Below are 27783 nucleotides of genomic sequence, written 5' to 3'. Positions count from 1 at the left end.
CAATGAGATGGGGGAGAAGAGGATCCAAGCGTAAGGCGAGAAGTTTAGCAAATTTGTAGTCTACATTAACTAAGGATATTGGTCGGTAATTTTTACAGAATTGGGGGTCACGACCATCCTTGGGTATAAGGCAGATCGTAGCCTCGTGGAAAGTACCAGCAGCTGTGCCAGAGCTAAAGAAGGACTGGAAAAGTGAGAAGTTTAGGGAGCAGAAGGTCTGAAAAATGCAGATAGAATTCCACAGAGAAGCCATCAGGACCCGGGGATTTACCTTTAGTTAGAGTCTTTAAGGCGCTATCAAGTTCGGTAATAGAGAGATCATGCTCAAGACCAGGGAGGTTGAGATGAGAAGTGGAGGGGGCAGGGATGCTATCGAAATAGGACTGAATAAGAGAAGCAGAGGGAGACGATTCAGGAGTATAAAGTGACTGGTAGAAAAGTTGGAATTGGGCAAGTATATCCTGTTCCTTGTGTAAGAGAGGATTATCGGTAGAATAAATTGAATCTATAGAATTACGCTCCCTACGGGACTTAAGATAGTTAGCTAAAAGTTTACCCGATTTGTTGCGACCTCCGTAGTAACGCGCACTACTCCGTAGTAAGATTGAAGAAGCATTATCGGTAGTAGTTTTGTTGAAATAGAGTTTGGCACGTATAAGATCTGGTAAAACAGTTTTATTAGAGGAAGTATAGAATTTATGCTCTAGGGATCTAATATGAGCCAGCAAATCTTTCTGATTATTAAGGAAGCGTTTCTTTTTCTTCGAAACAAAGTCTATTACAAAACCACGAGCGGTTGCCTTAAAAGAATCCCAGATAACATGAGGGGCTAAAGAGGGATCGGAGTTGAGCAAAAAGAATTCTGTAGCAAAGGAGAGAAAGGAAGAGGAAAAAAGAGGATCCATAAGAAGAGAATTATTGAAACGCCAACGAGAAGACTTGGGATGTGGAGGGAGAAGATCAAGAACTGTGACAATGGGAGCATGGTCCGAGATAACTATTGGTTCTATAGACGAGGATAGAAGATTTTGAGAAAGAGATTGAGAGAGGAAGATGTAATCAATCCGAGAAAAAGAGGCATGGGGAGGTGAAAAAAAGGAGTAGTCTAGAGTGTCAGGATGGGAAAGTCTCCATGAGTCAATGAGGTGTGATTTAGAGATAGTGTCTAGAAATTGCGTATGTGATTTGTGAGGTGTAAAGCGGGCAGAGGATTTGCGATCAAGAAACGGATCAACAATTTGATTACAATCCCCCCCCCCCCCCCCAAGATAAACATGGAATCACTGTATTGAAAACATTTCGAAGTGATTAAAGGCCAAAAATTGCAATCGGGGTGGGTAGGACCATAAACATTAAATACAGTCAAAGATACAGAATTGATTAACAACTTAACTAAAACCCATCGGCCTTCAGCATCATTCTCTTGAGAAAGAACTTTACATTTGAGCTTCTTGTGACACAAAATAGCCACACCATTCTTTTTATTAGATGTAGGAGAGAATAAGACCGTTCCAACCCAGCCTCTCTTCAGTTTAAGAGACTCAGCCTCAGAGAGATGAGTTTCTTGTAAAAGGACTAAATCAGGATTATAAGAAGCTAGATGGGAAAGTATTCTCTGTCGTTTAATAGGGTTAACAAAACCTTTCACATTCCATGAAATAACTTTAAATTAAAAACAGTAAAATTGTAAGGAACAAAGAAAAGCCATAAATACAAAAAAGTCATAAAAAGTGCCAACCGATATATGAGAAAAAAGAGCGAGACAAAAAGAAATTCGAGAGATACAATAAGAAAAAGAGAAGGGAGAGAGGGGAAAAGGCAAAGAGAAGAGTGCCAAAAAATACATGAGAAGAGAGAGTGAGAAAGAAAAGAATTTAAAAAGGGAAACTTAAGAGAACAAAAGAGAAAAAATAATAAGAGGGAGCAAAAGAGGGGGGAAGGTACAACCAAAAAATAAAAAGGACAGAAGGGATGACGGGGGAGAGGAAGGGAGAGGGAAAAACAAGAAAAGAGAGTACATATCCAAAAAGGATGACTGAAGACAACATACCTGAGGGGGAGAGGGGAACAGGGGAACAGAGGACGGTGGGGCAATGGCGACACTCAACAAGACGAGCCCCCTATATGCGGGAGTCCGAACCACACCAGGACAGAGAAAAACGCAGAGAAGGAGGCGACAAAATGAACTAGACCCAGGCAACCTATTAGAGCAAAACAAGGAAAAGCAATTAACACAGAAAGAATTAAACCTAAGAATAGAAATATGATGTCTAAAAAATAAAAACCTGAAAAGAGGCAAAGCCTAAGAGGAACATTACACTAAGACAACTAATATAACATCAAAAAAATACAACTGCAATGAAACCGGAGGCAAAAAATATGAATTCAGGAATCCAAGACCTGTAAGGAAAGAAGATTATACGATCAACCATTAGAAGGGGTGGAAGTGTCCATGCCGTTGGGAGCGTGGATATGAATAAAGTTTTTAAGTTCTGCAGGATTCTGAAAAGTCCACGTTTGATTTTGGTACGTGACTTTGAAAAGACATGGATGGAATAAACCATATCTAGCGCCTAGAGAGCGAAGAGGAGCTCGAAGATTCAGAAACTCCTTCCTTCTGGTCGCAGTAGCATTGGAGACGTCTTGTGAGAGAAACACCTTCTGACCCATCCAGGAGATCTGACATTTGGATCTAGCAGCCGAAAGGACCGAAAGAAGATCTGTAAATTTCAAAAAGAGGATGATGACTCCACGTGGCTTGGTCGAGGAAGATGTGCGAGGGCCAAGTCTGTGCGCCCTCTGAATACTGAGAGAAGTGGTAGATGGCATATCCAGAAGTTTCGGGAGAAATGAGGTGAAGAACGAGACAGGATCGTCTCCCTCCAAAGATTCCGGCAGACCATAAACGCGAAGATTGTTCCTTCTATTACGATTTTCTAAATCCTCGGTGTGTTGCTGAAGAGCGAGGACCGACTTCTCCAAGGAGGAAATTCGCTGTGAATTGGCTGGAATGTCTGTAACTTGCTGCTCCATCAGAGACACTCTGTTCTCCATAACGGACCACTTCTCCTCAAGGGATTGCATCTTGTGATTGGTTTCTTCAACAAACGGCCGCAAAGCATGGATCTAGTCTAGGAGGAGCTCCAGAGAGACAGGGGGTGCCGTCTTATCTGGGGAGGGAGGATCGTGCTTCAAGCGCTTAGAAGAAGTAGTAGGTGGAGAAGCCTTACAAGTCGATGTTTGCGCCGACAGAGGACGATTTGAAGAAACTCCCGCCATTAGGTCTGCTTTAGAAGGAGAGTCTGTGACGGAGGAGGGTGAACTCGTTGTCGCGGGAGGGCGTCTAGAGGGGATGAAAACAAACTTTGGACTACGCAGTTTTCCCATAAAGAGGTAATTGTCCACAAACCTCAAGGCGCCCAGTAGATTACGTTACAATCCACAATGGGGAACATGGACGCAGAACAAGGCAGGAAAAAGAAGCAATCCCCACAAACCACTCTCCTCCAGGTAATAATGCGGGTCCTGCGAAGTGCAAGAGTTACAAAATACACAAGTTATAAGTCCTTTGCGCTAAGAAAAATAATCATAGCTGCAGAAATAAAAAAAAAACAAGTCATTTTCATGTAGAGGAGCTTGCACAGCGTAGAAAATAAAACCGAGGCAGACGTGGTGTTTAGAGGCAGTTGCAGCAAAAAAAAAAAAAAAAAACAATTTAAAAAAAACAAGTTGTTTGGGGTCATGGAAGATGACAACATTAGAAAATCCCAGCCATGCGAGCAGAATTGAGCATTACAAAACGGGCGAAAATCACCTCAGCTGGAACGGCATCTCATTCCCTCGCAGCGCGCATATCCAAAATGGCGGCCGCACCGAGGAAATCTTCCCTGGCAGTCAAACTCTGAAGTGCGTAGCTGCTAACATCCACAAACCGCCTCACGATGCGCACAAAGCATTCTCTGGAGCGATGCGGGCAGCAAACCAGCGTCAGTGAGGGGGAATCATGCCGGTAATATCGATTGAAGGTCCCTGTGTGAAGAGCGGAGACTCTAGGCAGCCATCTTGCGTGGCGCCGTAGCCACGCCCCCTCCATCTTTGGCAATCTTAATTATATACATAAGGAACTTTCACTCATCCTGGAGAAACGGTAAAAGGAATGGTCCTAGTTCATCTGTCGTTTCCATTAAAAGAGAACTAGCTCAACACCTACCTACAGAGATTAAATGAGTACTGGTGATATGCTATTCCTTAAAGGAGCAGCAGTTTTTCCCAGCATTTTGGGCTTCAGCATATTATGCAGCATTTCCCCTATTTTCGCTCACCCTCCCTTTGAAAATAAAAAGGTTTGTGGAAGAGTTTTCGAGCCTCCAAGTTCTGGTGGCTTTCTATATTAAATTACTTTATTTTTTTAAAGAAAATAGATAGTTGACCAGTACCTTTTTACAGGCTTTTCTAAAACCTTTCTTATTGTTAGAGAACATTGGCTTTTCTCTGAAATAAATGTGTGTATATACTTCATGTATTTTTTGGATCACGTGCCCCAGGTTCTGATGTGTGGGCTGGACAATTGTTTGCTTAGGACTATAATGAAGATTCCAGTGGTACAGAACTAAGAATGCAATTAAGTAACTATTGCTTCTTGTCCTTCGTTCCATTGAAAAAGCGCTTTTGAGCAGTTTGTCCCACATGGTGACAAACGGTGATTATTTTTTTCTGTAAACACTAAGAACCCTGAGGTCTAAAATTGCCAGAAAGGAAAAAAGAAGAGTGAAAAGGTGGTGTGTAAATGAGAAACAAAAGCCCAATTCACGTAGTGAAAGGGCAATCCCTTTTAAGGACGTAATCCCTCACTCACCCTGGGTGACATGCTTCATCATATGGGATTTTCCTCCCAGAGAAAAATCCTAGTTTCTCTGGGGGCTACAACCCCCTCTATGAGAGGGAGGAGCTCAGGGATGTTTTGATTGTGCACTAAAGGATAGACTAAATCCACATATGAAGAGCTAGGTGTGAGTGAGGGGTGCAGTGCTGGAAAAATGATAGTGCAGTGAGGGTATATAAAACTAGTCACGGGACGGCAAGGAAGATTCTCTTGACGCAACCGTACCGAAGCTAGATTAAAAAATTTGAACACCACTAGTCAAATGTAGGCAATGGTGCTATACAATAAACAAAGGTCGACATGTTTCAGCCAAAAACGCCTAAATAGGCTCGGCTTTCATCAGGACCACGATAGCTACTGCAAAATGAAAAAACTGTGTGCGAACTACACAAGAAAAAGGATACCGTGAACACCCAATGATTGCTTGAAGGGTGTACGTCACTGTCATCTCAAACATCACCTAAACAAAAGAAATTCAGTGTAAGAACAAGTTGGTTCCGAATGCTAAGTAATATAGATGTAGGAATTTAATAACTAAAGACATTGACCACTCACCCGTAAACACTGGGTGGGAATTTAACCTCCAACTGGCAACCGCTCAGGAAGGGAACACCGCTCTGAAAAAGGATGTAAGACTGCTCAGGATTTAGGTACTTACATCTCATGAGCGAATGTTTATGAAAATGTGAACTAATATACTAAAAACAAGGGAGACTGATATCTTCACTAAATGCACAAAGTGCTGGTTATTAGAAGAACCGGGTTCTTCAAAATGTATATGTGGTGAACAAAACTCGCTATGGTTGACAGTCAATGAGGACAAAACAAGACAACCACTGTTAATACAAAACTCTGTATGATGAATCTATGCTTGTGGAAATGGAGCGAATTAGCTCAATGTACCTGGCACTCGTATGCGTGATATTTGAAACGAGTAGCCAAAGATACTAAAATTACATTAACCGCCTTCAAAATAACTAAGTGCAAACTAACAAAAGAGTAGGCGGTGTATATACAACAAAGAGTAACAAAGCGCTTCTCCAAACGCGTACCTCTCTGTCGGGGAACCGGGCCGAAATGAGCCTGCAGCCGGAGGTCCCGCGGGACTGGAAAACGTCTGATAAGAAGCGTTCGTGTCATCAAAAACTGGCCAATAGGAAGACCCGTTATAGAAAACCATGTCGAAGGAACCAATCAAAGCTGCCCTACCACCTATGTGTTGTCTAGGTAACTGGTAATGCAGCCGGCGATAAGGTTATTCTGAAAATGAACTACACGCCAGAAATAAATAAGTAAAGGTGCTTCTTTGTATTGTTCGGCTAAACATAGAGTTAACAACCGAAATACGGAGGAATACTAGTTAGGTAAACACTAGCTCCGTGGGAAAATGCACAACGTAGAAAACCAGATGCTAGCTCATGCTGTTAGCTTTTGCACCGGCTTGCTTCAATCAAAACGGAGGAAACCTAGTTAATAAAAGCACTAGCTCCGTAAAGGACTGCGAATGCTAGTCACAGAAGAAAACTCAGACAGCGCCAAAAAAAGGGTGTGCAAAGCAGAAACAAAGCGTGCTACAGTACAAAAAACAGTGGATGTCCTGAAATAGCGAGGAGACAACAGACTGCTGAGAGAAGTTGGAAAATGTCAGTCTATACAAACAGTCTGACTAAAGTGGTTCAGAAAGGCAAGTACTGGGTGGCACAACCTGGAAGCCACAGAAAAGGAGAGACAAAAGTGAATCAGACCTTCATAAAGCATACTCTATTGGCTCATCCCATATACAAAATGTGGAATAGTACGGGACCAAAAGATAGACTTATTGTATGAAATTCACAGTGACAACCATGGAATATCGTCATTTAGTCCTTTGACGTGCGTGTTAAGTTTATAAACCCACCTTTGCTCCCGTTTGAACAGAAAAGAAGAGCAATCTGTCAGATGGGGAGGTATGAAAGGTTTGTCAAGGACTGTCCAGTGCAGGTCATTGGGAACATGGTTGACCGCTAGAAAGTGATTGGTGAGTTTGGTAGAAGAACGGCCACACCGTATGGTGCTTTTATGTTCCAAAATACGGGTTTTTACCCGACGTGTGGTCATTCCAACATATCGTAACCCACAAGGACATGTTATAAGGTAAATCAAATTTGAGCTATTGCAGTTACTGTGACTTCTAAGAGTCCACGGTCTGCCGGTGCCAATGTCGATCTCTTTAGTCACAGAAGTGTGGAAACAAGCCGCACAGGAACCACATGGGTAGTGTCCTACAACTGGTGGTAGACCCCACAGGGTATGTTGAGTGCCTGTTTGATAAGTACGTGGGCGGGTGTGTACCAGTTGATCCCTGATGTTACTGCTGCGTTTAAAAGCAAAGAGAGGTCTCGGCAACCTGACATCACCTATGTTCAAAATTTTCCAATTTGTCAAAATGATTTTTTACATTTGATTGGAGAATTGGCAAAAGGTGTGTACACAGGTCAGCCTGTTATCAGAAGAATTGGGGACCTTAGGTTCTAATAGAGCCTCACGATTGTTGTTTGCAGCGCGTTTGGAAGCTCTACGGATCAAATGTTTGGGATAATGTCTAGCCAGTAGTTGTTTGGATAGATTGCTCGCATGTTCCTTATACTTATCATCTGAGGAGCAATTCCTTTTTAAGCGCAAAAACTGACCAAAAGGCAAATTATCCCGCAATGCCCGTGGGTGAAAACTGTCATATTTCAAAAGCGCATTCACCGCCATGGGTTTTCTATACAGCTCCGTACTCAAGCCACCATCAAAGGGGGTTATCAATATGTCCAGAAAGGGGAGTTGGGTCTTAGAGTATTCGCAGGTGAATTTCAAAAAAGTGTCACAATTGTTGAGCCAGTTTTTGAAAGCCAACAATGAAGATAGTGGTCCGTGCCATAGTACGAACACGTAGTCTATGTACCTCTTCCATATCCTTATTTGGTCTTTGTATGGATTGTTGGTGCCAAACACATACTGTTCCTCAAAGACATGAACATACAGATTCGCCAGGCTGGGAGCAAAAATGCTCCCCATTGAAGTGCCTGACACCTGCAGGAACAGCTGTTCCTCAAATTGAAAAAAGTTCTCTTTCATGGCTAACTTAGCACACGACATAATAAAAGAAACTGGAGTGATGGAGTCCGGTGGATTGGCCAACAGGAGAGTTTCGATGACATCCAAAGTCTCATCCTGGGGAATGCATGTATAGAGTGACTCAACATCGAATGAGACTAAAAATTCTGTCTCACAGTCAAAGGATAAGTCTTTGAGTAGGATCAAAATGTCCTTGGTGTCCTTAAGGTACGTAGGCATTTTGGCCACAAAAGGACGTAAAAAATGGTCTGCAAATGCCGATAAAGGTTCCAACAGGGACCCTAGTCCAGAGATAATAGGACGACCAGGAGGGGGACTCACATTCTTGTGCACCTTAGGCAGAATATAAAAGTAAGGTACGATAGGCGAGGTTTTAACCAAATACTGGGCTTCATTTGTGGTGATCCAACCATTGGTGCTGGCTTCATTCACCATGATCTGAATAGTCTGTAGTAATCGTTTGGTGGGATCTTGAGTGAGAGGTTGGTAAAAATTTGCGTTTCCCAGTTGTCTCAAGCATTCGGTGCGATAAGCGGTGGTGTCCATGATGACCGTGGCACCACCTTTATCTGCCGGCTTGATCATGATTGTCTCATCAGAAGTAAGAGATCGTAAGGCTTGTCGCTCTGACTTAGTAAGGTTTTGATATTGACGGTTTTCTGATGCACAGGTAGTTAACACCTGTGAGTAACTATTGCTTCTTGTCCTTCGTTCCATTGAAAAAGCGCTTTTGAGCAGTTTGTCCCACATGGTGACAAACGGTGATTTGTCACCCATTTCATAAATGAACCCTTCTTTTATATTAAACTTATGTGATAGTGACTTCTAGCCGCAGATACCTTACCCCTTCAGTCCTAGGATGCTTGTTTCCGGTCCAGGGAGGACCTGGCTTGGCAGTACGGGCTGGACTGTTCCCATGAGGCTCAGGGTCAAGACTGATTTGCATATGACCAGGTCTAAACTGGGGTGGCATGGTGAGCAAAAGAATGATGGATTTACCCAGATCTCTTGACTGCGGGGTGAATGTTTTGATTTGTTCTGCTTTCCGTCCATCAGTTGTGTGTCTGATACCTTACTCCAGGCATTGGACTAGATCCAGACATTTTGTCGTGAGCAGTACCCCTGCGCGTCCGTAGGTAGCGTCGTTCGGCTCCCCGTTGAGTTGTCTGTGCCGGAAGTGACATATGCGGCTCCACCCCAGCGCACTAATGTCAAGTTCTTTTATTTCTGAACCAGGCGGCGCAGATCCGGACAAGAGCTACCCCTTGGTCAATTTTTTACTAACTTTTTCGAGGTTTTGTCGAAGTCTTTTTGAGGTTTACCTCCTGGTGTGGCTGGGATGTCATCAAAAAAGGCCGGCTTCAAGACCTGCGGCGCCTGTCACCCCTAGATGTCAGTGATGGACCCGCACCTTGTATGCCTTTGCTGTCTCAAGGGTAACCACGATCCGAACCCCTGCTTCATGAAGCCGAAGACATTGAGGGAGCGATCCCTCAAGCTCGTGGCAGCTTGACATTCAACACTGCGACAATCCAGATCCTGGTCTGGAGAAAGTCCTACGAGAGGTCATGGAGTCCGATATCCTAGTCACACTCAGTCGCTCGGCCAGTCTGGTAAGTCCCACTACAAGAAGTCTTCTAAGCTTTCTTCACCTTAACCTCTCCTGTCAGCAGACGAGCGAATGTTGACATTCGAGGCCTGGCTCAACGGTTAAGCCAGCGCTTAAGCCATCTCTACACCTCCTTGAGTTTCCAGGAGCCAGAGCGGCCCCTTCTCAATTACAACAATTTTATGAGGTCAGGCGCCTCATATTTGGGCGACTAATCCCCTCTACCGTGCCTTAGGGCCCCGCAGGTTTGGGAGTGGCCTCCACTGGATCCACGCCAGCGGCTTCTGCACCTGTCATGCCCCAGTGATCCACAGATGGATCCAGATTGACACGGGTCGTGCCATCTTGGCCTTTCCCTACATCGATGCGGACACTCCTGGTAGCGCCGTTCCCATTCTGATCCCCGACACCAGCCAGAGGGGTGTCACCCAACACTGACTGGCACCATGCCTTCCAAGCCGGACCCTGAGCCCTATTGTCTTGGGCTGAACTGGTTCTCTGTGAGGAATGGGAGGGGTCCCTGGACCCTGAAGAATGCAAGCCCTGTGATACCAACATGGACTACTGTGAGGATTTAACGGACGCCAGCGGACTACTGTGGCTGCGGAGGTTGGAGCTTCATTTGCAATGGTGTTGAGGATCACGGCCAAGGTCAAGGACCTAAGCTTGCCCTCAGTGGCTGTCAAGGCGAATGTCTTGACAGAACTGCTTCAACCAGGTGTGTCCCCTTCAGAACAGCTTCTCCCATTTAATGAAGCGACCAGGACAATTCCCCACCAACTTCCTCAGACAACACCCTACCCCGGAGAGCTTGATGGTCTAAGCCTCCACCTCCCACATAAATCCTGGCGCATTCCCAACCTCACCACCTTAATGGGAATCAAAGAGGCTGGTTAGCTTTGGAAAGATGTTTTTATTCCACCAGCCTGGCATTGCGGTTCATGAACACTGCATGACTTTTGGACCGCTATTCCCACACTCTGTGGGATACATGTGCTGCCAGTGGTTCCATAGGAGGCCCGGGTCGTGTTCTCCCAGGCTGTCTGTTGCCGTCAGGAGGTTTTGCAGCGAAGTTCACCCTCATATGTGGATTGGATACCACCAACTCACTGGGTATAGCAGTTTCGTCAACAGTGGCCTTACGGCTCCATGCCTGGTTGAGGACAACTGGCTTCTCTGGGGATGTCCAAGCATCACTTATTGAAATGCCCTTTGATGGCTACCATATCAAAGGGAGACCAGGCGGATTCAGCGCTGGAGTGCTGTAAGAGTAGCAGGGCTACGGCCATGGCCCTTCGTCACTCCCAGTCCATCTTTCGCTCCTACGGAAGGGTCTTCCAACCATGTCTGTACCCACCCAGCCACCGTGGCACGCAAGCTTACTAGCCTCTGCGTGGCCGTGAATGCGGCAATAACAGACCTCATGGGTCGAGCAGCCAGAGGTCGCTCCAGTCTACCACTCCCCTTATAGTCTGCCCTCTTACCACCATGGGCACCCAGTGAGGGGCAGGATCTGCCATCACCTGTCCCACGGGCGGTCTATAACATGAGACTGGTGGTTTTTAGCAGATTGTCCGAAGTCGCTACTCCATCCCCTTCAATACTACCCTTCTCTCCATGCCACCTTCTCACTCCAGGATGACAGAGGGCCACCTAGCCCTTCTCCTCCAGGAAGTGACAGCTCTTTTGGCCAACGGAGCAATAGTGGGTGCCAACACCAGAAGTAGGTTGTGGTTGCTATTCCTGCTACTTTTTTGGGTGCCAAGAACAACGGAGGACTATGTTCTGTCCTAGACCTGCACTCTCTCAATTTCTTCCTCCAGAAGGAGAAGTTCAAAATGCTCACTCACTCAAGTCCTGTCTGCCCTGGACCAGGGAGACTGGATGGTTACGTTGGACATTGCAGGACCCATATTTTCATATCCCCATCCTGCCTGCCCACAGACGTTAGCTGCAGTTCACGGTAGGCCACCAGCACTTTCAATTCACTATGCTCCCCTGTGGCCTTACCAGCACCCCTCAGGTGTTCACCAAGGTGATGGGGTGTTTGCAGCTCATGTGCAAAGATTAGGAGTGCCAGTGTTCACCTCTCGGTGACTGGCTGTTTAAGGCGAGTTTGCCCCCCGTTATCTCCCCTTGCCAGACTACGGCAGACCTCCTGCACTCGCTGGGGTTCACTATCAACATGTTGAATTAATGCCTGACTCAATATCAGACGCTCCCTTTAATCAGAGTTTTCTGGACACAGTGCAGTTTCAGGCTTATTCTCCTGAACAATGAGTCCAGGATGTTCTGGCTATGATACTGATGTCTCAGCCTCTATCCTGGGGTTCGGTGAGACTGACTCTGAGGCTGCTGGGCCTCATGGCCTCCTGCTGGTGACACAGTACTGGCATATGTAGGCTCTACGGTGGAATTTAAAGTTCCAGTGGGCGCAATATCAGGGAAATCTCTTCAATATACTCCAGATCTCAGAGGGAGCTGCAAAGGACCTGCACTGGTGGCTAACAAATCGCGATTGGGTCCGTGGCAGACCCCTCTCCCTTACCCCAACCAGATCTGACAGTAGTGAATGATTCATCAATCCTGGGATGGGGCAGCATCTTGGGAGAGGTGGAGATCAGCGGCTTCAGATTCCGCCGGAAACCAGAACTCAACATCTACCTACTAGAGCTCTGTGAGATCCGACTGGCATTGAATGCATTTCTACCCTCCATCAAAGGAAGACTAGTGCAAGTGTTAATCGACAAAACTTTGTCCATGTGGTACTGCAACAAACAGGGCAGCGTGGAGTCATGGACCCTTTGTCAAGAGCTCCTGTGTCTCTGGACAAGACTGGAATGTTCAGGCATATCCCTGGTGATTCAACATCTGACGGGCTCTCTGAACTCCAGAGTGGCTAAACTCGGCTGAAGATGCCTAGCAGATCAGGCATTGTCTATTTCCGCAGGTGATGCAAAGTCTCTTTCAGATCCTTGGTTGAATCTGTTTGCCACTGGTAGGAACGTGCATGTCAGCAGTCCTGGGAGCTGGAGTTTGCTTTTCATCTCGAGTGGAGCTCCACCCTTCTGTACGCCTTTTCGTCCGTATCACTCCTGCCCAGAGTTCTTAAGAAGATCAGTAAAGACTGGACCCAAGTCATCCTTGTGGCTCCAGATTGTGCACTGAGAGTCTGGTATCCAGAGTTGTTGAGCATGGCCATCGGTCCTTCGATCAGGCTACCCTTCGGGATGATCTTCTGCTGCAGCAGCAGGGGAGGGTCATCCACCCAAACCTTTCAACTCTTCTCCTTCTTACGTGGAGATTGAGTGGTGACGTTAACCACTTTAGACCTTGCTACCCGACGCATGTGACGTTATCTTGTCAGCCAGGCATCTCTCCACCATGATGGTATATGCCTGAGATTGCAGAAAATGTGTGGCATGGTGTTCCGAAAGACAGGTGATTCCCCTTTCTGCCTTCTTTTTACTGATTTTCTCTTCATACTGTCCCTTGCCCAGAAAGAGTCTTCTCTGTGCACTCTCAAGGCTATATTTCTGCTATTTCAACTTTTCTGCAGTTGCTTGACCAGCCACCCCTCTTCAAATCCCCTATTGTAAATGGAATTTTCAAAGGTTTACAACATTTGTTTCCACCTTCTCTTTCATTATGCTCAATTGGGACCTCAATTTTGTCCTCAGTTTCTTTGTGAACTCCTTTGCCCAATTGTCCACTCGGGCTCTTTACCATCAAAATGGCCTTACACGTGGGTTTCACATCTGCTCGGAGGGTCACTGAACTTCAGGCTTTGTCATCCAAGCCTCCCTACTTGAACTACCCAGACAAACTGGTGCTTTATGTTAGAGCTTCATTTCTACCGAAAGCGGTTACTCCTTTTTAAGTTGGCCAATTCATCACTTTGCCTACTTTTCACATTATACCTCATTCCTCCAATGAAAAGGAGCGACTTCACCGCCTCTACCCAAAAAAAGCGATGTTGTTCTACCTCGACCGCTTACAAGAGTTCCGATCAACTCTTTGTGGGATATGTTGGAGCGAAAAATGGACAGGCTGTGCAGAAGCCAAGAAGCAACCCCCCAAGGGTTTGCTTGCTCATTCCACCTGAGCTAAAGCTGCAACCACTGTGTTAGCTCAGAGTTCAGCACCAGTGCATCTGCCAGGCAACAACGTGGGCCTCTGCACACATTCACCAAGCACTATTGCCTGGACAGTCTCTGGTCCGTATGGATGAACACTTTGGGCTCTTGGCCTGTTTATTCCTGCAAGACTTTCTGGTGTGAAATTGGTCTGCAAACCCACCTCTGGGGAGGTATTGCTTGGGTATCTATTCTAAGGTAAGGAATCTGCAGCTAGAAGTCTGTCAGATGAACTAGTTACTTACCTTCTGTAGCACCTTATCTGGTAGAGAATCTGTCTAGCCACTGATACCTTACCGACCTACCTATCCTCCCTGCTCTGTGGGCCCTAATTTTCCACTTTATTGGTCAGTGTTCTTCGTGGTTTAACGCTTATGGCATCGAAAGTCTAGAAAAGAAACTGACGCCAGCTTGCTAGGGTTGGACCTATATAGGCATTGCCCACATCACTTCCGGTGCTGATGACTCTGTGCAGGGCCGAACAATATCACGTAGCGGCGTGCAGGGGTACTACTAAAAAAAAAAAGAAAAATTGAGATCCAATCTGACACCTGATATTTCTAAGGTTAGGAATCGGTGGCTAGATATTGTTTTTACCAGGTAAGGTGTTACCGAAGGTAAGTAACTTGTTAGTCAGAACCTGTTTGCAAAAACCTTTTTGCTACTAAAAGATAGTCCGTCATATCTTCTAAATATATAAAAGTAACTTGTTCGTCAGAACCTGTCTGCAAAAACCTTTTTGCTACTAAAAGATAGTAAGTTGTGTCTTCTAAATATATAAAAACAATTTATTATAATGAGGACCATTGTCTTGTGAGCTCTTTCCTTTCTCTTTTCAGATCAATTTATTTTCAAAGCCTTCTGTTTTCTACGTTGATTTCCTTTTGCTGTTGTGATTTTTCCTGCCTTTTGTCTCAGGTTTTTGTTTTGGAATTGTGGTTTCAGAAGTGTTCATATACTAGGGCCTCCATTTTAAATTTGTAGAAACACTGCATCCTTTTGGGTAACATGAAAATTCCCAAAGCTTTAGGTAGTTATTGTTCATATTTCTATGATATTATGCGCTTCTGGTCCTGTCCCTAGTCGGGCCCTAAGTACCTTACTTACTGTAGAGTTCATTTTTTTGACACCTGTTTTAAATGTATCAAGCTTGTATGATCCAGTGTTTTAGCAGATTAATTTTCCCTGATCCTGCCCCTATTTTAGAGGTCTGGCATAGAGCGTTTTATCTGTCATGCCAATCTCTTGTAATCAAACAAACTTCTTGTATAAAAAAAATACATACCTAACTCTGAGGGATACCTCTACCTGCAGATTCTTCAACTTTTGACTATCCCAGGCGTTGTACTTAATCTAGAAACGTTTTAATAGTTCTCCTTAGCGGTAAGTGGTGCTGGCACTTCGGTGCAAGAAGTAACATCATTATGTCGTCACTGGAGCCATAAAGCTCTCCCACCTGCGCTTTGACATCAGTTTCCTTTTTACACTCCTTCTACGCAAACTCAAAGCTTTATTCTGGTCAGAATATCTCCTCAGAACAGTTTCATTATTTGTTAAAAAAAGATATTCTTACAGGTGCGGTACAGGGATGTCTCCTCTAAGCATTCAGGTTTCAAACTCTTCAGGGACTGTGATGGCTAAACAACATTCATGGCCCTGTAGTATATAAACTTGGGTCAGATCACAACGTCAAGGCATGTGGTTTATGCCGAAGAATGCATCCCAAGGCATGGGACGCCGAGCTTTTTAAAGTCCTGGCTTGGGATGATCACTGAGCCAAATGGAAATCAAGGCCCAGAACGAGGTCATAAGATGCATGACTGTCATTATCAAAATCATTGACCAGGAAAAATCAGAAGAAGCTGTGCCATTCTTCAATAGGTAAAGTCACCAAGGCATTCTCCTCCTTCTCAGGACTTCTCTTCGGAGCCTAAGCTAGTTGAGCTGCCTTCAGAGGCTCAAATGCCTGTTGCTCCTTCGGACCCAGCACTGATCCCTAATCTCCTGAGGCAGCGGTGCCCAAACACCAGCCCAGTCAGCAACTCCTCAACTTCCCAGCCCAGGGAACAACTCCTGGATGCCCTTACAGGTGACAAGAAGTCCTCTACAAATCTGCTGAGTGACTGAGGGAACAGACCCTGCCTCCTTCATGAATACCATGTTTGATGTTTTCCAAAGGTTCATGGTCCCCTCTGAAACACCTTTGGGCCTCATGGATCCTATAGGGTACGCCTTTGACATAGTGCTGATGGCCTAAGCTCTATACCCTTTGGTGTCGCTTTGTTCGTCCTAAGTTGGCAGGGCATGTCCAGACGTGGATCCCTTGCTCACTTTGCCACTGGATTCAAGATAGCCTGGCTGATGAGGGTTATGAACCCGAAACCGGTCCCAGGATGCTTGTTTCTGGTCCAGGGAAGACATGGCTTGGCAGTTCGGGCTGGACTGTTCCCATGAGGCACAGGGTCAGACTGATTTGCATATAGCCATTTCTGAACTGGGGTGGTGGAGTGAGCTAAAGAATGATGATGGATTAAACCCAGATCAGTTGACTGGGGTTGAGTGTTTGATTTGCTCAAACGCTCCGTCCGTCATCCCCTTTGGTATCGCTATCCCCATTCACACCATCCTTCCCGTTGCCTCCCATAATTCTGTCGCCAACTTGGACTTCAGCTTCCTCTTCAGTACAACGACTGCTTCCACTTCTCCATGTTCCAGCAGACTTACTCTTGGCACCAGGCCAGCTACCCCACCACTTCCAACGCCACCAGCACTGTAATCAGTCCTGCAAACTACTCCCTTGGTGCCTCACCTAACCTTTCCAGAACAAGATCTGCCCCGATTCCTTTGCCTCTAATGGAACGGACTACTCCACAACACCAATCCAGAAAGGAGGCACAGCATGTCATGGAAGAGTGGCAATATTTCTGTGTAGATTCTGATCCACTTAAAATGCTAGTTCAGGACACAGCGAGGATAATGATGGGCAAGATGGCACCTTGGACCCAGACTTCATGACACTTGGGATATAAGTAGCCTCGATACCTCACCTGAGCATGAACTCTACTCCCCGACTAGCCTTCTGCCACTGGAGACCATCTCCTATCACGCAGTTTAAAAAAAAAAAAACCTTAATCTGGAACTCACTACAGGGTATGCCAAAGCAAACCTCCTCACCCAGGTGTTACACCCAGCAGCACATGCAGTGGAACCTCCGCCACCGAAAAATCTATAGACCTCATTCTTGCACTGTGGGAAAAGCCTTCTCCTGCGCTCACCATTCAGAAGATATAGGCCGGCTCCAGATGACCTAGCATTTGTTTACTCGTCTGTCGGCAGAGAGCTATTTCACCCAGGCCTCCTCTTCCTTGAAGTTACTTGCAGGGGCCTTTCCCACCACGCTTTTGGACAGGGAGCCAAGTAATTGAAATATTTCACAAATAAATCCTTTCCAGATTACAGCATGGCCCTCAGCACTAATAATGTTGCTTGTTTGATGGGAAAATATACTCTCAGCCTATAGGACATGGCACACTGGTGATTTCAAAGTTGCTGGAGTGTCTTTAATCGTGCTTCACAGAGTTAGTGAGAGATGGCCAGACAGCACAAAACAAGTCATCCAGTCATCTCTGGATATGGCAGATTCTGTTGCCCGGGCAATGGGAACATGTATATTCTTGCACCTCCGTACATGGCTCAAACTCTGGATTTTTACTTAACATACAGCCCACCTTGATGGACACCTCTTTGGAGAAAAAACAAATTGGGCTCTTAAAAGATTTATGAAGAGCACGGCCAGAGCCAGGGCGCTTGGCCTTGTGTTTACAAGGGGATTACCAACAACACAGACAGTTTTGAGGCTTCTTGAGAGGATTTTTTTAGAGGCAGACAGCAAATTGATGTGTTCACAGGTGCAACAAAAACAAATGCCTAAATTGTCCACCCAGGTTTCTGTAAAGAGAATCCAGAACTAATGTTTTAAATTAACTGATCTCAGAAAGTTTTGTAAGTTTTCCCACATTCCCTCTAAACAGCCATGACCGATTTAAGAGGTGCAAAGCCATGTGATCGCGATTGCTTTTGTCACAGGTGATACTGGTACTTGAACCTACTTTGTTAGCTTTGTAGAGACTGCACTTTAAACCAGATTGTCTATCCATCATGGAAGGCGAACTTTTGTAGCCTAACCTACGTACAATACAGCCACTTCAAATTACCGTAAGATTGTATGAACATTAGAAAACAAGCTCCCATCCTTTCATAAGGGAGTCCTATTTCTTTGTGAAAATAATTCTGGGTTTGCAGTTTACAGATATCCTTTGATCAGACTAATTGACAAGAGGAAGTAATCTGCCATACAATCTTCATCTAGTTCAGTCTGGTCTCAAGGTTTTTTCAGTTAAGCTAGGTATAATAGTTTTTAAAGCTTCCTTGAAGACTCATTTGCATGTCTCTCTTAATTTTGCAAATGGCTAAGGTTTCCCAGGGAGGTACTAAAGTCTCTCCCTCAATTAGATGATGATTTCCAGATTGAAAGGTTCTTCTTTGCAACCTGTTCACAAAGCATTGTTGCAGTATATCTCTTGGAAAGCTGTTTTCCACGTGGCCATTAACCTAGCATGTAGTGTAAGTGAAATTCTGATACTATGCCTGCAAGATCCTTACTCTTCTCTTTGCAAAAGCTAGGGTAATATACAAGAACCCACTCTTTTTTAATGTTAATCAAACTATTGACCTTCCAATTTTCATTCAAAATTCTCTCTCGCTACCTGAATGTTTAGGCCATTCAACACATATGTGCAAATCAAAAATGTCATCAGTTGTGACCATATGTAACCAGGCATAGGCTAGAGTCACTAGCAAGATCGTCTCATGTTTCTTTGCATGTTATCAAAAAGCCAACAAATCCTTTCTAGGGAAACAAAACCCTCACTCCATGCGGCAAAAGGCTACCAACGCTACAATGCTGAGGAATGCCCTAATTTCTAACATATCCAAACAGACTCCTCAAAATGTATTACTCATACTTATTTACTGGACAATGCTGTCTCGTTTCAGACTCCAGGAGAGAGGCAGTTATGTCAAACTTCCTTACACCCCCATTTTAGCAATATATCCTCCTTTCTCTTTTTGGTTGATTTATTCTCAATTATGCTGCCACTATTGTCTTAAGGGGTTTGATTTTTAAATTTTTTTTTATTCAGTTTTTCTGACGATTAGTGAAGACATTATGATAGACAAAGAACAGTCATTATTAGTGCTTAAATGGAATATTGTTTGAAGCCCTTAAACTCTATCCCTCCTCCTTTCCATTTTAATATGACCTCTTATTCAATTTGATTCGAGATCCTACTCTCCTTTAAAGTTGAACTGAGACACGGATTGTCAGCACAGGTAGACCTGCTTCTCTTAAAGGGCCAGTCTAACATTCACAAGTTACTATTCTCAACTGCACCAACCAGGATTCACTTCTGTGGCTGTCTGGTTACAGACACATACCTCTGCGGTGCATTAACTAATAGAGGTTTCCTACTGATTAACTGAAGTTGTATTTAGTTTTCATTTAAGCTGTGCCTTATTTTATATGAAGTTAACAGAAGGAGAAAGACTGAAAAAAGTTACAGAATATTTTTGTTAGCTATGTTTTTGACCCCACACCTCTATGCACACAATCCGTTTCAAAATCTTTTCTAATGCACTTCGACCACTGACTAAAGGCCAGAAATTCCTCCAATCCTCTATAAATCAGCCTACCTCTTTGCATTCCCAGGGCAGGGGCAGAAGAGTTAAGATACAGTTATGTTTTATTGTTGCTGGGGTACCAAGGGGTAAGGCCTATGATGCATGCATAGGCACCTAGCAAGGTGTTCTTGGGAGCAGTGGTTGGTAAATTTTTACCTTAGTTCCTGCATTTGACATGGGCCTTATTCATCCATTAAGTTTGCACTGTTCCCACATAATATAAACGAAGATGCCGAATAGTGAACAGCTTACTAAATAAAGCAGGTGGCTTCCTGTGTTCACTATACGAAGGGTCAACTTCTGCTTTACAATTAAATTTCCAAAAGTGCAGGCCTTAGTGAATGATTTGATTATGTCCTTTAAAAGCTCTCAGGTTAGTATTTATTGCTGCCAGAATGTAGTGTCACTGTCCCTTTCCAGCCCCAGTAATGCATTTTCAGTCTGCCACTATGAATGGTTCATGCTACTTTAACCTGCTTGAAAAATGCATTTCCGTGTTTTGCTAAAAGCTGCTTCTTCTTCTGCTTTTGCTCTTCGTCGCTGTCCTGAGTAAAGATGTGGGGTTCCAAACAGCAATCTGAGCTGGTAAAACTGAACTTCCTCCTCTTGTGCATGGGCCCTATGTCCCTGTCTGTTTTTCACCTTTACATTGTTCTGTGCAGCTTCGTCATGTACCTTGTTATTCTGTGGTTTTTATATTTGATTAATAAGTCATGTAACATTTCCCTTCTTCATTTTTTAACAATAATAAACTTGAATGCAACAAACAACCATTTAAATAGCAGTCCTTCGTTTCTTCTGGCCAGTTGAGCAAATACCAGATATATAGTGAGGCATTTTGGTTACTGGTGGCACTGGCCACCTCGCATAGTACAAATGATATGTTGATTTTAAGGGCTCTGTCTTTCAAATGGATCAATAGGAGAAGTTATTTTGTGTCAAAGAAAATACAGTGATGTCAAAACCATTTTTGCCAAACTCCTCGTTGTGTGTACATGTACAGCCTTCCATTACTGCTTGGATGCCCTGACGTTGGGGATGAAGGTTAGGTATAGTTTTTCTGCGTATGAGGAGTAGTGGAAAATATCTCTAATGGCACTATGAGCAAACCATTATGAAGAAATCCATTATGATGAAAGTTAGAAATAGGATAATGCCTAGAGTTGTTTGAAGGGTTCAGGTTAGGTTTACATTTAGTATTGGGTTACTTTTAGAGTTGATTTGAGTTTCATTTCCACTTGGAGTTAGGGTTAAGATTAGTAATAGACAGATTCAGGGCTCTGGATTCTGTGAGGTATACTTTTAGGGCTTTTTACAGTAGAGGTTGAGTTCCTGTTGTATTTCCTTCCTCATGATATCTTTTGTAACAGTTTCTTCATAATTAGCAATGCAATGTGAAATGTGTTTTTCTTTTATGATGGCTGGTTCTGCAACCTACTGGGCTATTTCCATAACATTTCAGTTTGAAATTCTGTAAATTTCTCCCAAATCCATAGGGGGCAGTTTATTTGCATCACCACTCGCTGGTTACCGACATCCCCAATACAATTATAAAACTGAATTGTTTATCTGAGTAGTTTGGCTTTGTTTTTTTTTTTTGTTGAAGCTCTCCTTATCTTGGAAATACTATGTTTTCTCCATACATTAGCTCAAGAATTAGCACCAGGAATTTTAGATTTTTTTTGGTTAAGCAGAAGAATCCTAGTATAGCCTGTTAAACTGTCTAGCGATGTTCCATTACTTATCTCATTTAAATGGTGGTCTGACCCATCTATTTACACCCTTTGCTTTGCCAGTCTGTTTAGGGCTTTTAGCGTGCACAGAACATTCTTGCATTTCCTTTTAGTACTTCTGTGTAAGTACTGGTGATTCACCTTTGAATTGGGGTTTTAAAAATTATAGTATGGGTATGTCTATAAATGAATATGCCATACCATATGTGCGCAGTCCATGAGCATCTTCCTCTGCCATGAACTTGGTGCGACATAATTAAAGACAGCCATATGCAGTATTATACTGCAAGTTAGGGGGAGGGAAGAGGGAGAACAGAGAAGGGCTCATTCTCCTCAGCCTCAAATTAGAGAGCCCTACTCCATCATGTGGACTGTCCAGGCCACTTTCTTATGAAAAAAGCAAAAATACTTTTATAGAACCCTCCTCCAGCATGGATTCCCTTGATGGCCTGCTTCATCATTTGGGTTCCTTCGTGTTCCACTGAGGAACAAGGCGTGCTGTGACCAATGAGGCTACTCGGGAGCACTGAATAATATCAGATTATGTAAGAAAATAGGAGTTGGGGGTAGGGGGGAGGAGGGGAGAGGTGGAATTCTGTTAAAAATACCTAGCTGGTAGCATCTGTTACTTTAATAAATGCCCCAGTTGTTATGGTTAAAATTTGGGAAAGAAAAAGTGGGAAGTGCGGAGGGGTACTGTGGCCCTAACTTCCTCCTTTGATCTGGTATACGTGTTTCTTCCACCCATCCCTGTGGCTTTTGTCAGGACCGTTAATCTCACTCCCTGTGTCCGTTCCTTACACGCTTTTCCAAAAGTTGTCTGGTTCATTCCAGTTACACACCATCCATACTAACAAATGTTCTCCTACTTGGTGTCTAATCCACCATATCTGAAATGGCAAAACAAAAGTTAGCCTGAATTATTCCAAGACACTGGGAAGATCTGCATGCACCAATCTCCGACCTAGTGCTAACACACCATGATGTATGCTGTTAATTCGAGCCATTAGCTTTATCTCTATGCCGAGTCCAGCCTGTGAGAATGAGTTTAATGGTGGGATCGGCTAGTTGGGGCTGTGTTCTATAACCAAGCAAACACCTCTAAACTTCACACAGGATGTTACCCTCGTGATTAGCCACTCTCATACATCTCACAATGTGCATGCAACACAGTACATGCGTGTAGTGACATATAATAGTGCGCCACCGGTCCACGTAAGCGAAGCGTGCCTGTAGTTACACAATGTATTTGTATACATAAAAAATAGGAAAGCGTTTAGCATTAGGGTCCTCATGTCTTCTTACAATCAGGATTTGTGCGGCTGTGCCATACTTGCATCTTCAAGGTCTTCGCCTGGCCCATTGACTTATAATACCGTCATCCGTTCCTGCATCTAGTTTGGTCTATGAGCTTTTGAATGATTTGGAATCATTTATTTTTGGTGGATGAGCGGCTGTTGGGAGCCCAGCAGTTTGTGGCCTGTGAGACATTGTGTACAACTGTGACTTATGTTGCTAACAAAGATATTGTTCTCTTACCTATGTTTAGAAGTCTTCCTTGGAACTAGCCAGTAGTTCTTAGGTGACTGACCATGATCACCTTCTGCTGAGCTGATAATATAATAAAAAAGGGAGGGGGAGGGTGCATGATTCTGGATCAGAGTCTACTCTGTGTTAAATGATATAAATGTTCTAAGGTTAACTTCAAGCATTTTTCTTATAGCAGGATGGCAATGGTACAACTTGATTGGGCAATAGGAGTCAATTTGATGTCATGGTTTCAGAGACCTAAAATAGAATTGACTTGCAAGTAAGAACGTCCAGCTGTCCTACATTCGCTGGCACTGGACACAACGGGTCTGGTGGTTTCCTAAGAATCCTTATAGCTGCTGTCACAGTTTCTCCTAAGAGTCTCTCATGCACACCTTGTTACTGCTGCTAAGTAGTAATGCACATGAATAGTTCATCAGAATGATGCTGTCTCTGGTTAGTCTCTCTTACGTAGACTTCAACTCTTCTTTATTTTATCGTTTGAAGATGTTAGTTAGTTTTCTTGAAGTTCTCAACATAAATACTCAGTTTGTTTTTGAGTAATGTTAGTCCCAAGATGTACTATGTATTGAGCTAGTTACCAGAGTGTACATGTATCCGATGTAACAAGTGTACAAATATTGAACCTCAAGAATTGTACCCATGGCTAATTTTAGAAACTAGTAGTTGTGGCACTTGGTGGCGTGCGCCACAGAAGTGTTCTGCAGACTACATTGTGGTTGGACCATAAATAATGCATTATCTGTTGGTCCTAGTAGCATTGCTAAAGTAATAGTCCTGGCTTCTGCAATGCCAGCTGTTACTGTTTTTGTGGGCATACCTACTAGTCTTTTAAAGATAAACTATTAGCCTGCAGTCCCAAATGGAGGAAGTGCTTGGAAAGTCTTGTGATGCGTACCAAAGGAATTTATTTCCTCCTCCCCCAGGTAGGTTTCCATTAGCCTGGACCGGTGCAAATAGCTTGTTGGTCCACATTTCACAATGAATTTGTACTGGTTCACTCTTGAACTTTAACATTCGGAGGGTGTACTCGTGACTGGCCAGGGTCTGTATCCGTGTGATTTGTTTTTAGGTGGGAGGCCTCCTCCCCCCTCCCCACCCCATCCCCCCAACATGATCCTCCTAAGCCGAGTAATATCAATCTGGACTGATGGTAACTGTTAAATTCCCTCTTTTATTCTCATCACCTCTGCCAAACTGTCATTTCTGGTTCTGCCTTGCAGCTTTACATGTGTGCGCATGTCTTCTCACTTTGTTGCTTGTAGAAGGAAGTACCTTTGTCACCCTTTCTGACTGCTCTGATGATAATCTTATTGTTTGTTATTACATGAAGCAATGAACCTAAAAAAGATTTGACTTTTTCATTACTGTTTTTTGTGCTTTTAACTAGGCTTCTGAGTTAGGTTCGAATTTTAATGAAAGTGTTCTCAAACCAGCCCAGGAAAAGGTAAACCTGTGACCAAAGTAACTGTTATGCTCTAGCATCTGGTGACGGGGTGATTATCCAGCTGAACGCCATTAACAAATCTCTCAAATAACCTGGTGGTGGGCATGATTTCCAATCTGTTATGATTTAAATAACCCAAAATAACACATGAATATGGAATGTTGTATTAAGACGGAGATCCTTTATCTGCAATCAGTAACACACGGTGTTCCACATACACTGCTTTAAAATCACCAAACTAACAATGCACTCACAAAATAAATTGACTTGATTAACTAGATACTAAAGTGCATGGCAATTTTGTTGAAGTGCCAGGTTTAACACCCACAGAAACGTGTGCATTTTCATCCAGTGAGCATCTAACCTTTAATGCCCATTGGGCAATACCATATGATGGATGTGGGTTGCTTTGTTTGCACTTTGTAGTATTGATCTTTGTTGAACACACTATTGCATTGTGTGCAGTAATCTGTTGTTGACCACATAGTTTAAATGGCCATTTTTTTGTGTACCAAAACTGTATTAGTTTTCAAAAAGTAAAACATACAACCAGTAATGGTAACGTCGAATACAGGTGCTTGCATATAGTTTATGTAAACGCAGAAGTAACAATTTTAGCTATTGTGTCAACTAAGTATAATACTTGGAAATGGTACGATTATACAAGTATAAAAAAGTCAAAATATATTTCAGAATTTGTATTTGCAAACAGGTAAAATGAGATCCAACATGAAGGGAATTACAACTGCACAAGGTGGTAGACGGAACAATGACACGCAAGCATCATACACTAGAGGGAAACTAAACAAAATAATCCACTAAACAAAGGGAAAAGGGGGATGAGTTGATGGAGAGATCCTGTAGGGGGAGGAAAGCCATGTGGTCTTAGATGGAGTTAACAAGACATCAAACCAACAGCTTAAGAGATGGTGGCATCAGTGGAACCAAATCTATAACGTGGTGGTAGTGAAGTTGTCAAGTTTCACCAAATGTTCCTTCAGGTTATAGGAAGCCCTGAAGATTTGGAGAGGTGTAAGTAACCCATGACCCCAATGCATGAAATGATACATTATTAGTCTGTTTCCATTTTAGAAAGATGATGTTGAGGGCCATTTTATTGAAAGGTCCATCGATTTAGGTCCATATCTGAAAGAGTGGGTGGAGTAGAATATGGGCACAGCATTATAGAGACAGAAAATGATGTTTGTGTTGAAAATTGTGCTGTGTTGATTGGTTAAGCTATCCCAGTATTGGGGCAGTCATTTGCATGTAAGTAGTTAAGTTGAGACATAAATAACTTTGCAATAAATGAGAAGCACAAATGATGATCAATAAAGTCGTGGGGGTTTTCACTCTGAGTCTGTCAGACCAGTGGCCACTTGAGCAAGTAAAAATGCAGTTTGATAATTGGACAAGTTTAAAGGGTTGCAACCTCCCTTCTCCTAAGCTAACGAAAGTGTTTTTTAAGGGTGTGTTTTTTTTTTTTTGTTTTTTTTTTTTAACACCTGGATTAGAACAAGGACTTACATATGTGTCATAAAAGTGTGCACATCTGGTGTAGGCAGTGGGGTCTTCTGCCACAGATTTAAGTGGGCTTTGATTAGCATGAGTTCCAGAGTTTTGGTTGCTGGGGTGTTGTATAGTAAGTGGAATGTCAAGAATGTTGAAGTTAGATGACTTATGGGTTTTGGTTTACAACTGCATTTGCTTGAGGATGTGAGAATAGTGATTGGGCTTTGTCTGCTCATTACCTTGCTTTTCAATAATGTAATATGTTCTTGTTAGCCACACAGACATTGTGGGCCCAAGTGTGACCAAGGAGGAGTTGCCCTATTTCTTTATTTTGCTAAAAGATACTAAGTACTAAACTGATTTTTAGGTCTCGCCTACGCAGCGTGCATGCACTGCATAGGAGGGGACCTCTTGGAATCGATCAACTTTTTTCCCCAAAATCGTGCATGCTTTGCATTGCTTTCAATTGCAACGCGTGCACGTTTAGCGTTTCCCTTGCGGGAACGAGCTTTAGTGACATCTGTTTGTAATTATCTTGCAAACAGATGGTGCCCCTGCTCGCTCCCGCAAGGCAAACGCTGTGTGTGTCTAGCCCCGTTTGAAACCTGAGCGCTCTTCTGCTGCCCCTCCTTCCCCCATAGTTTCTCTTCACTCCCTCTTTCTCCTCACTCCTGACGCCATTTGGTTGTGTTCCCGGGAGCTGCCGATGGAGGGACGGCTTGTCGTGCATTGACACCGATTCCGCCAGGCTGCCCTGCCACATTTTTTAATTTGACTCAAATGAATCAATTTATTTTCTGCTTTTCTCTTACTTTATTCTTCATTGTTTAAACCATTTTAATCCTTAACTCTTGTTTAGTAGTCAATTCATTTTACTCAAATTTAGGTGAGCGTTAAAATATTCACAAAAGCTCAGGAGTCCAAATTGGGTTCCACATACCATGACGTTTATTGAAACAACCCAATGCATTTCGGGAAATAAATGCCCTTCTTCAGTGGCATCTACAAATACAGAAACAAATATTTAGCTGACATATTTATCTGTGTTTAAACACTTCTTTGCATTTAAAGAAACCAACGTCTTCGATTATACGACTAAAACCGAAATCACAAACCATTTATGCAGTAATTTACGCCGTGTTTAGAAACATTCCTTCCTTGATTTTCCATTTAACTTCAACACATTGTATCCCAGTGCATCTACCCCACTGTGTGCTACACATCTCAACACTTTTTATCACTACGCTACATACAAACATGTATTAATGTGCGCTTACCATGAGCTGGTGGGTCCCCATGTTACTTAAAATGAAACATTCCTTAGTTCCTTCACAGAGTGTAAAAACGCTTCTGATGCGAGTGAAATTATTTTCTGCTAAGAGCCTCTTCTCATATATTCCCGCCCATATTCAACGTCAGAAGGTAATTCATTGCATGTGTGTGCCTCCAAAACTATACATAAACATTAACAAAGGACTACTCAATTTGTAGTTCATTGGTCTCTTAACCACAGTGAGACTGCAACTCCCAGAATACCCTAAACATTCCCGTCGACGTTCGTTTGTGTAAAGTTCCCGCATAAGTATGCTTGCATTTCTTTTTAAATAAATCCATTTGTAACCTTTATTTGAAAGTGTCCATTTCTTCAAAAGGAATTCTTGGTGTATTTTGTTAAATAAAGTGCTTTGCTCTTTTTCATACTTCAACAAGGGAGAGAACCCAGGTCCTGTGCTTTTCTCGCCATTTATAACGTTACTTTAACCATGCTTTTGTTGCGTATTCCTCGTGTCCTCTTCTAATCACTATTATCATTTTGGTTGCAATCTCGATGTGAGACGAACAAAAATCATGCTGATGAGTTCAAGAAAAGAGATGCACACCTAGTCGTCCTTGTTTAATCCTTTCTTAGCCAATGCGGTTTCAACGGCGTGCAATAGCCTGCTTCGCGCTTCATCTCAGTGCGCTGTGCCAAAATGAACTTTTCCACATGGAACCCCTTTTCCGATTCCGCCAGGCTGCACTGCCACATTTTTAAATTTGAATCAAATGAATCAATTTATTTTCTGCTTTTC

General features: G+C 43.4%; 1 protein-coding gene across 8 annotated transcripts in view; it reads left to right on the top strand.

The window, feature by feature from the left end:
- Positions 1-27783, top strand: part of ARFGAP1 (ARF GTPase activating protein 1) — a 545635-nt gene that overhangs the window by 476844 nt on the left and 41008 nt on the right. For 6 of the 8 annotated variants that reach the window (XM_085619704.1, XM_085619708.1, XM_085619707.1 and 3 more), the window contains one exon: positions 24143-24199. The exons of the other annotated variants lie outside the window; for them this stretch is intronic. In XM_085619704.1, coding sequence (XP_085475830.1) covers positions 24143-24199 — 57 coding nt within the window. The remainder of the gene's footprint in view (positions 1-24142; positions 24200-27783) is intronic. 8 annotated transcript variants of the gene reach the window in all.

This window comes from Triturus cristatus, chromosome 7 (genome assembly GCF_964204655.1).
Source record: "Triturus cristatus chromosome 7, aTriCri1.1, whole genome shotgun sequence".
Taxonomy (NCBI): Eukaryota; Metazoa; Chordata; class Amphibia; order Caudata; family Salamandridae; genus Triturus; species Triturus cristatus.
Note: the sequence above shows the minus strand (reverse complement) of the source record. Positions and strands in the feature narration are given on the sequence as shown.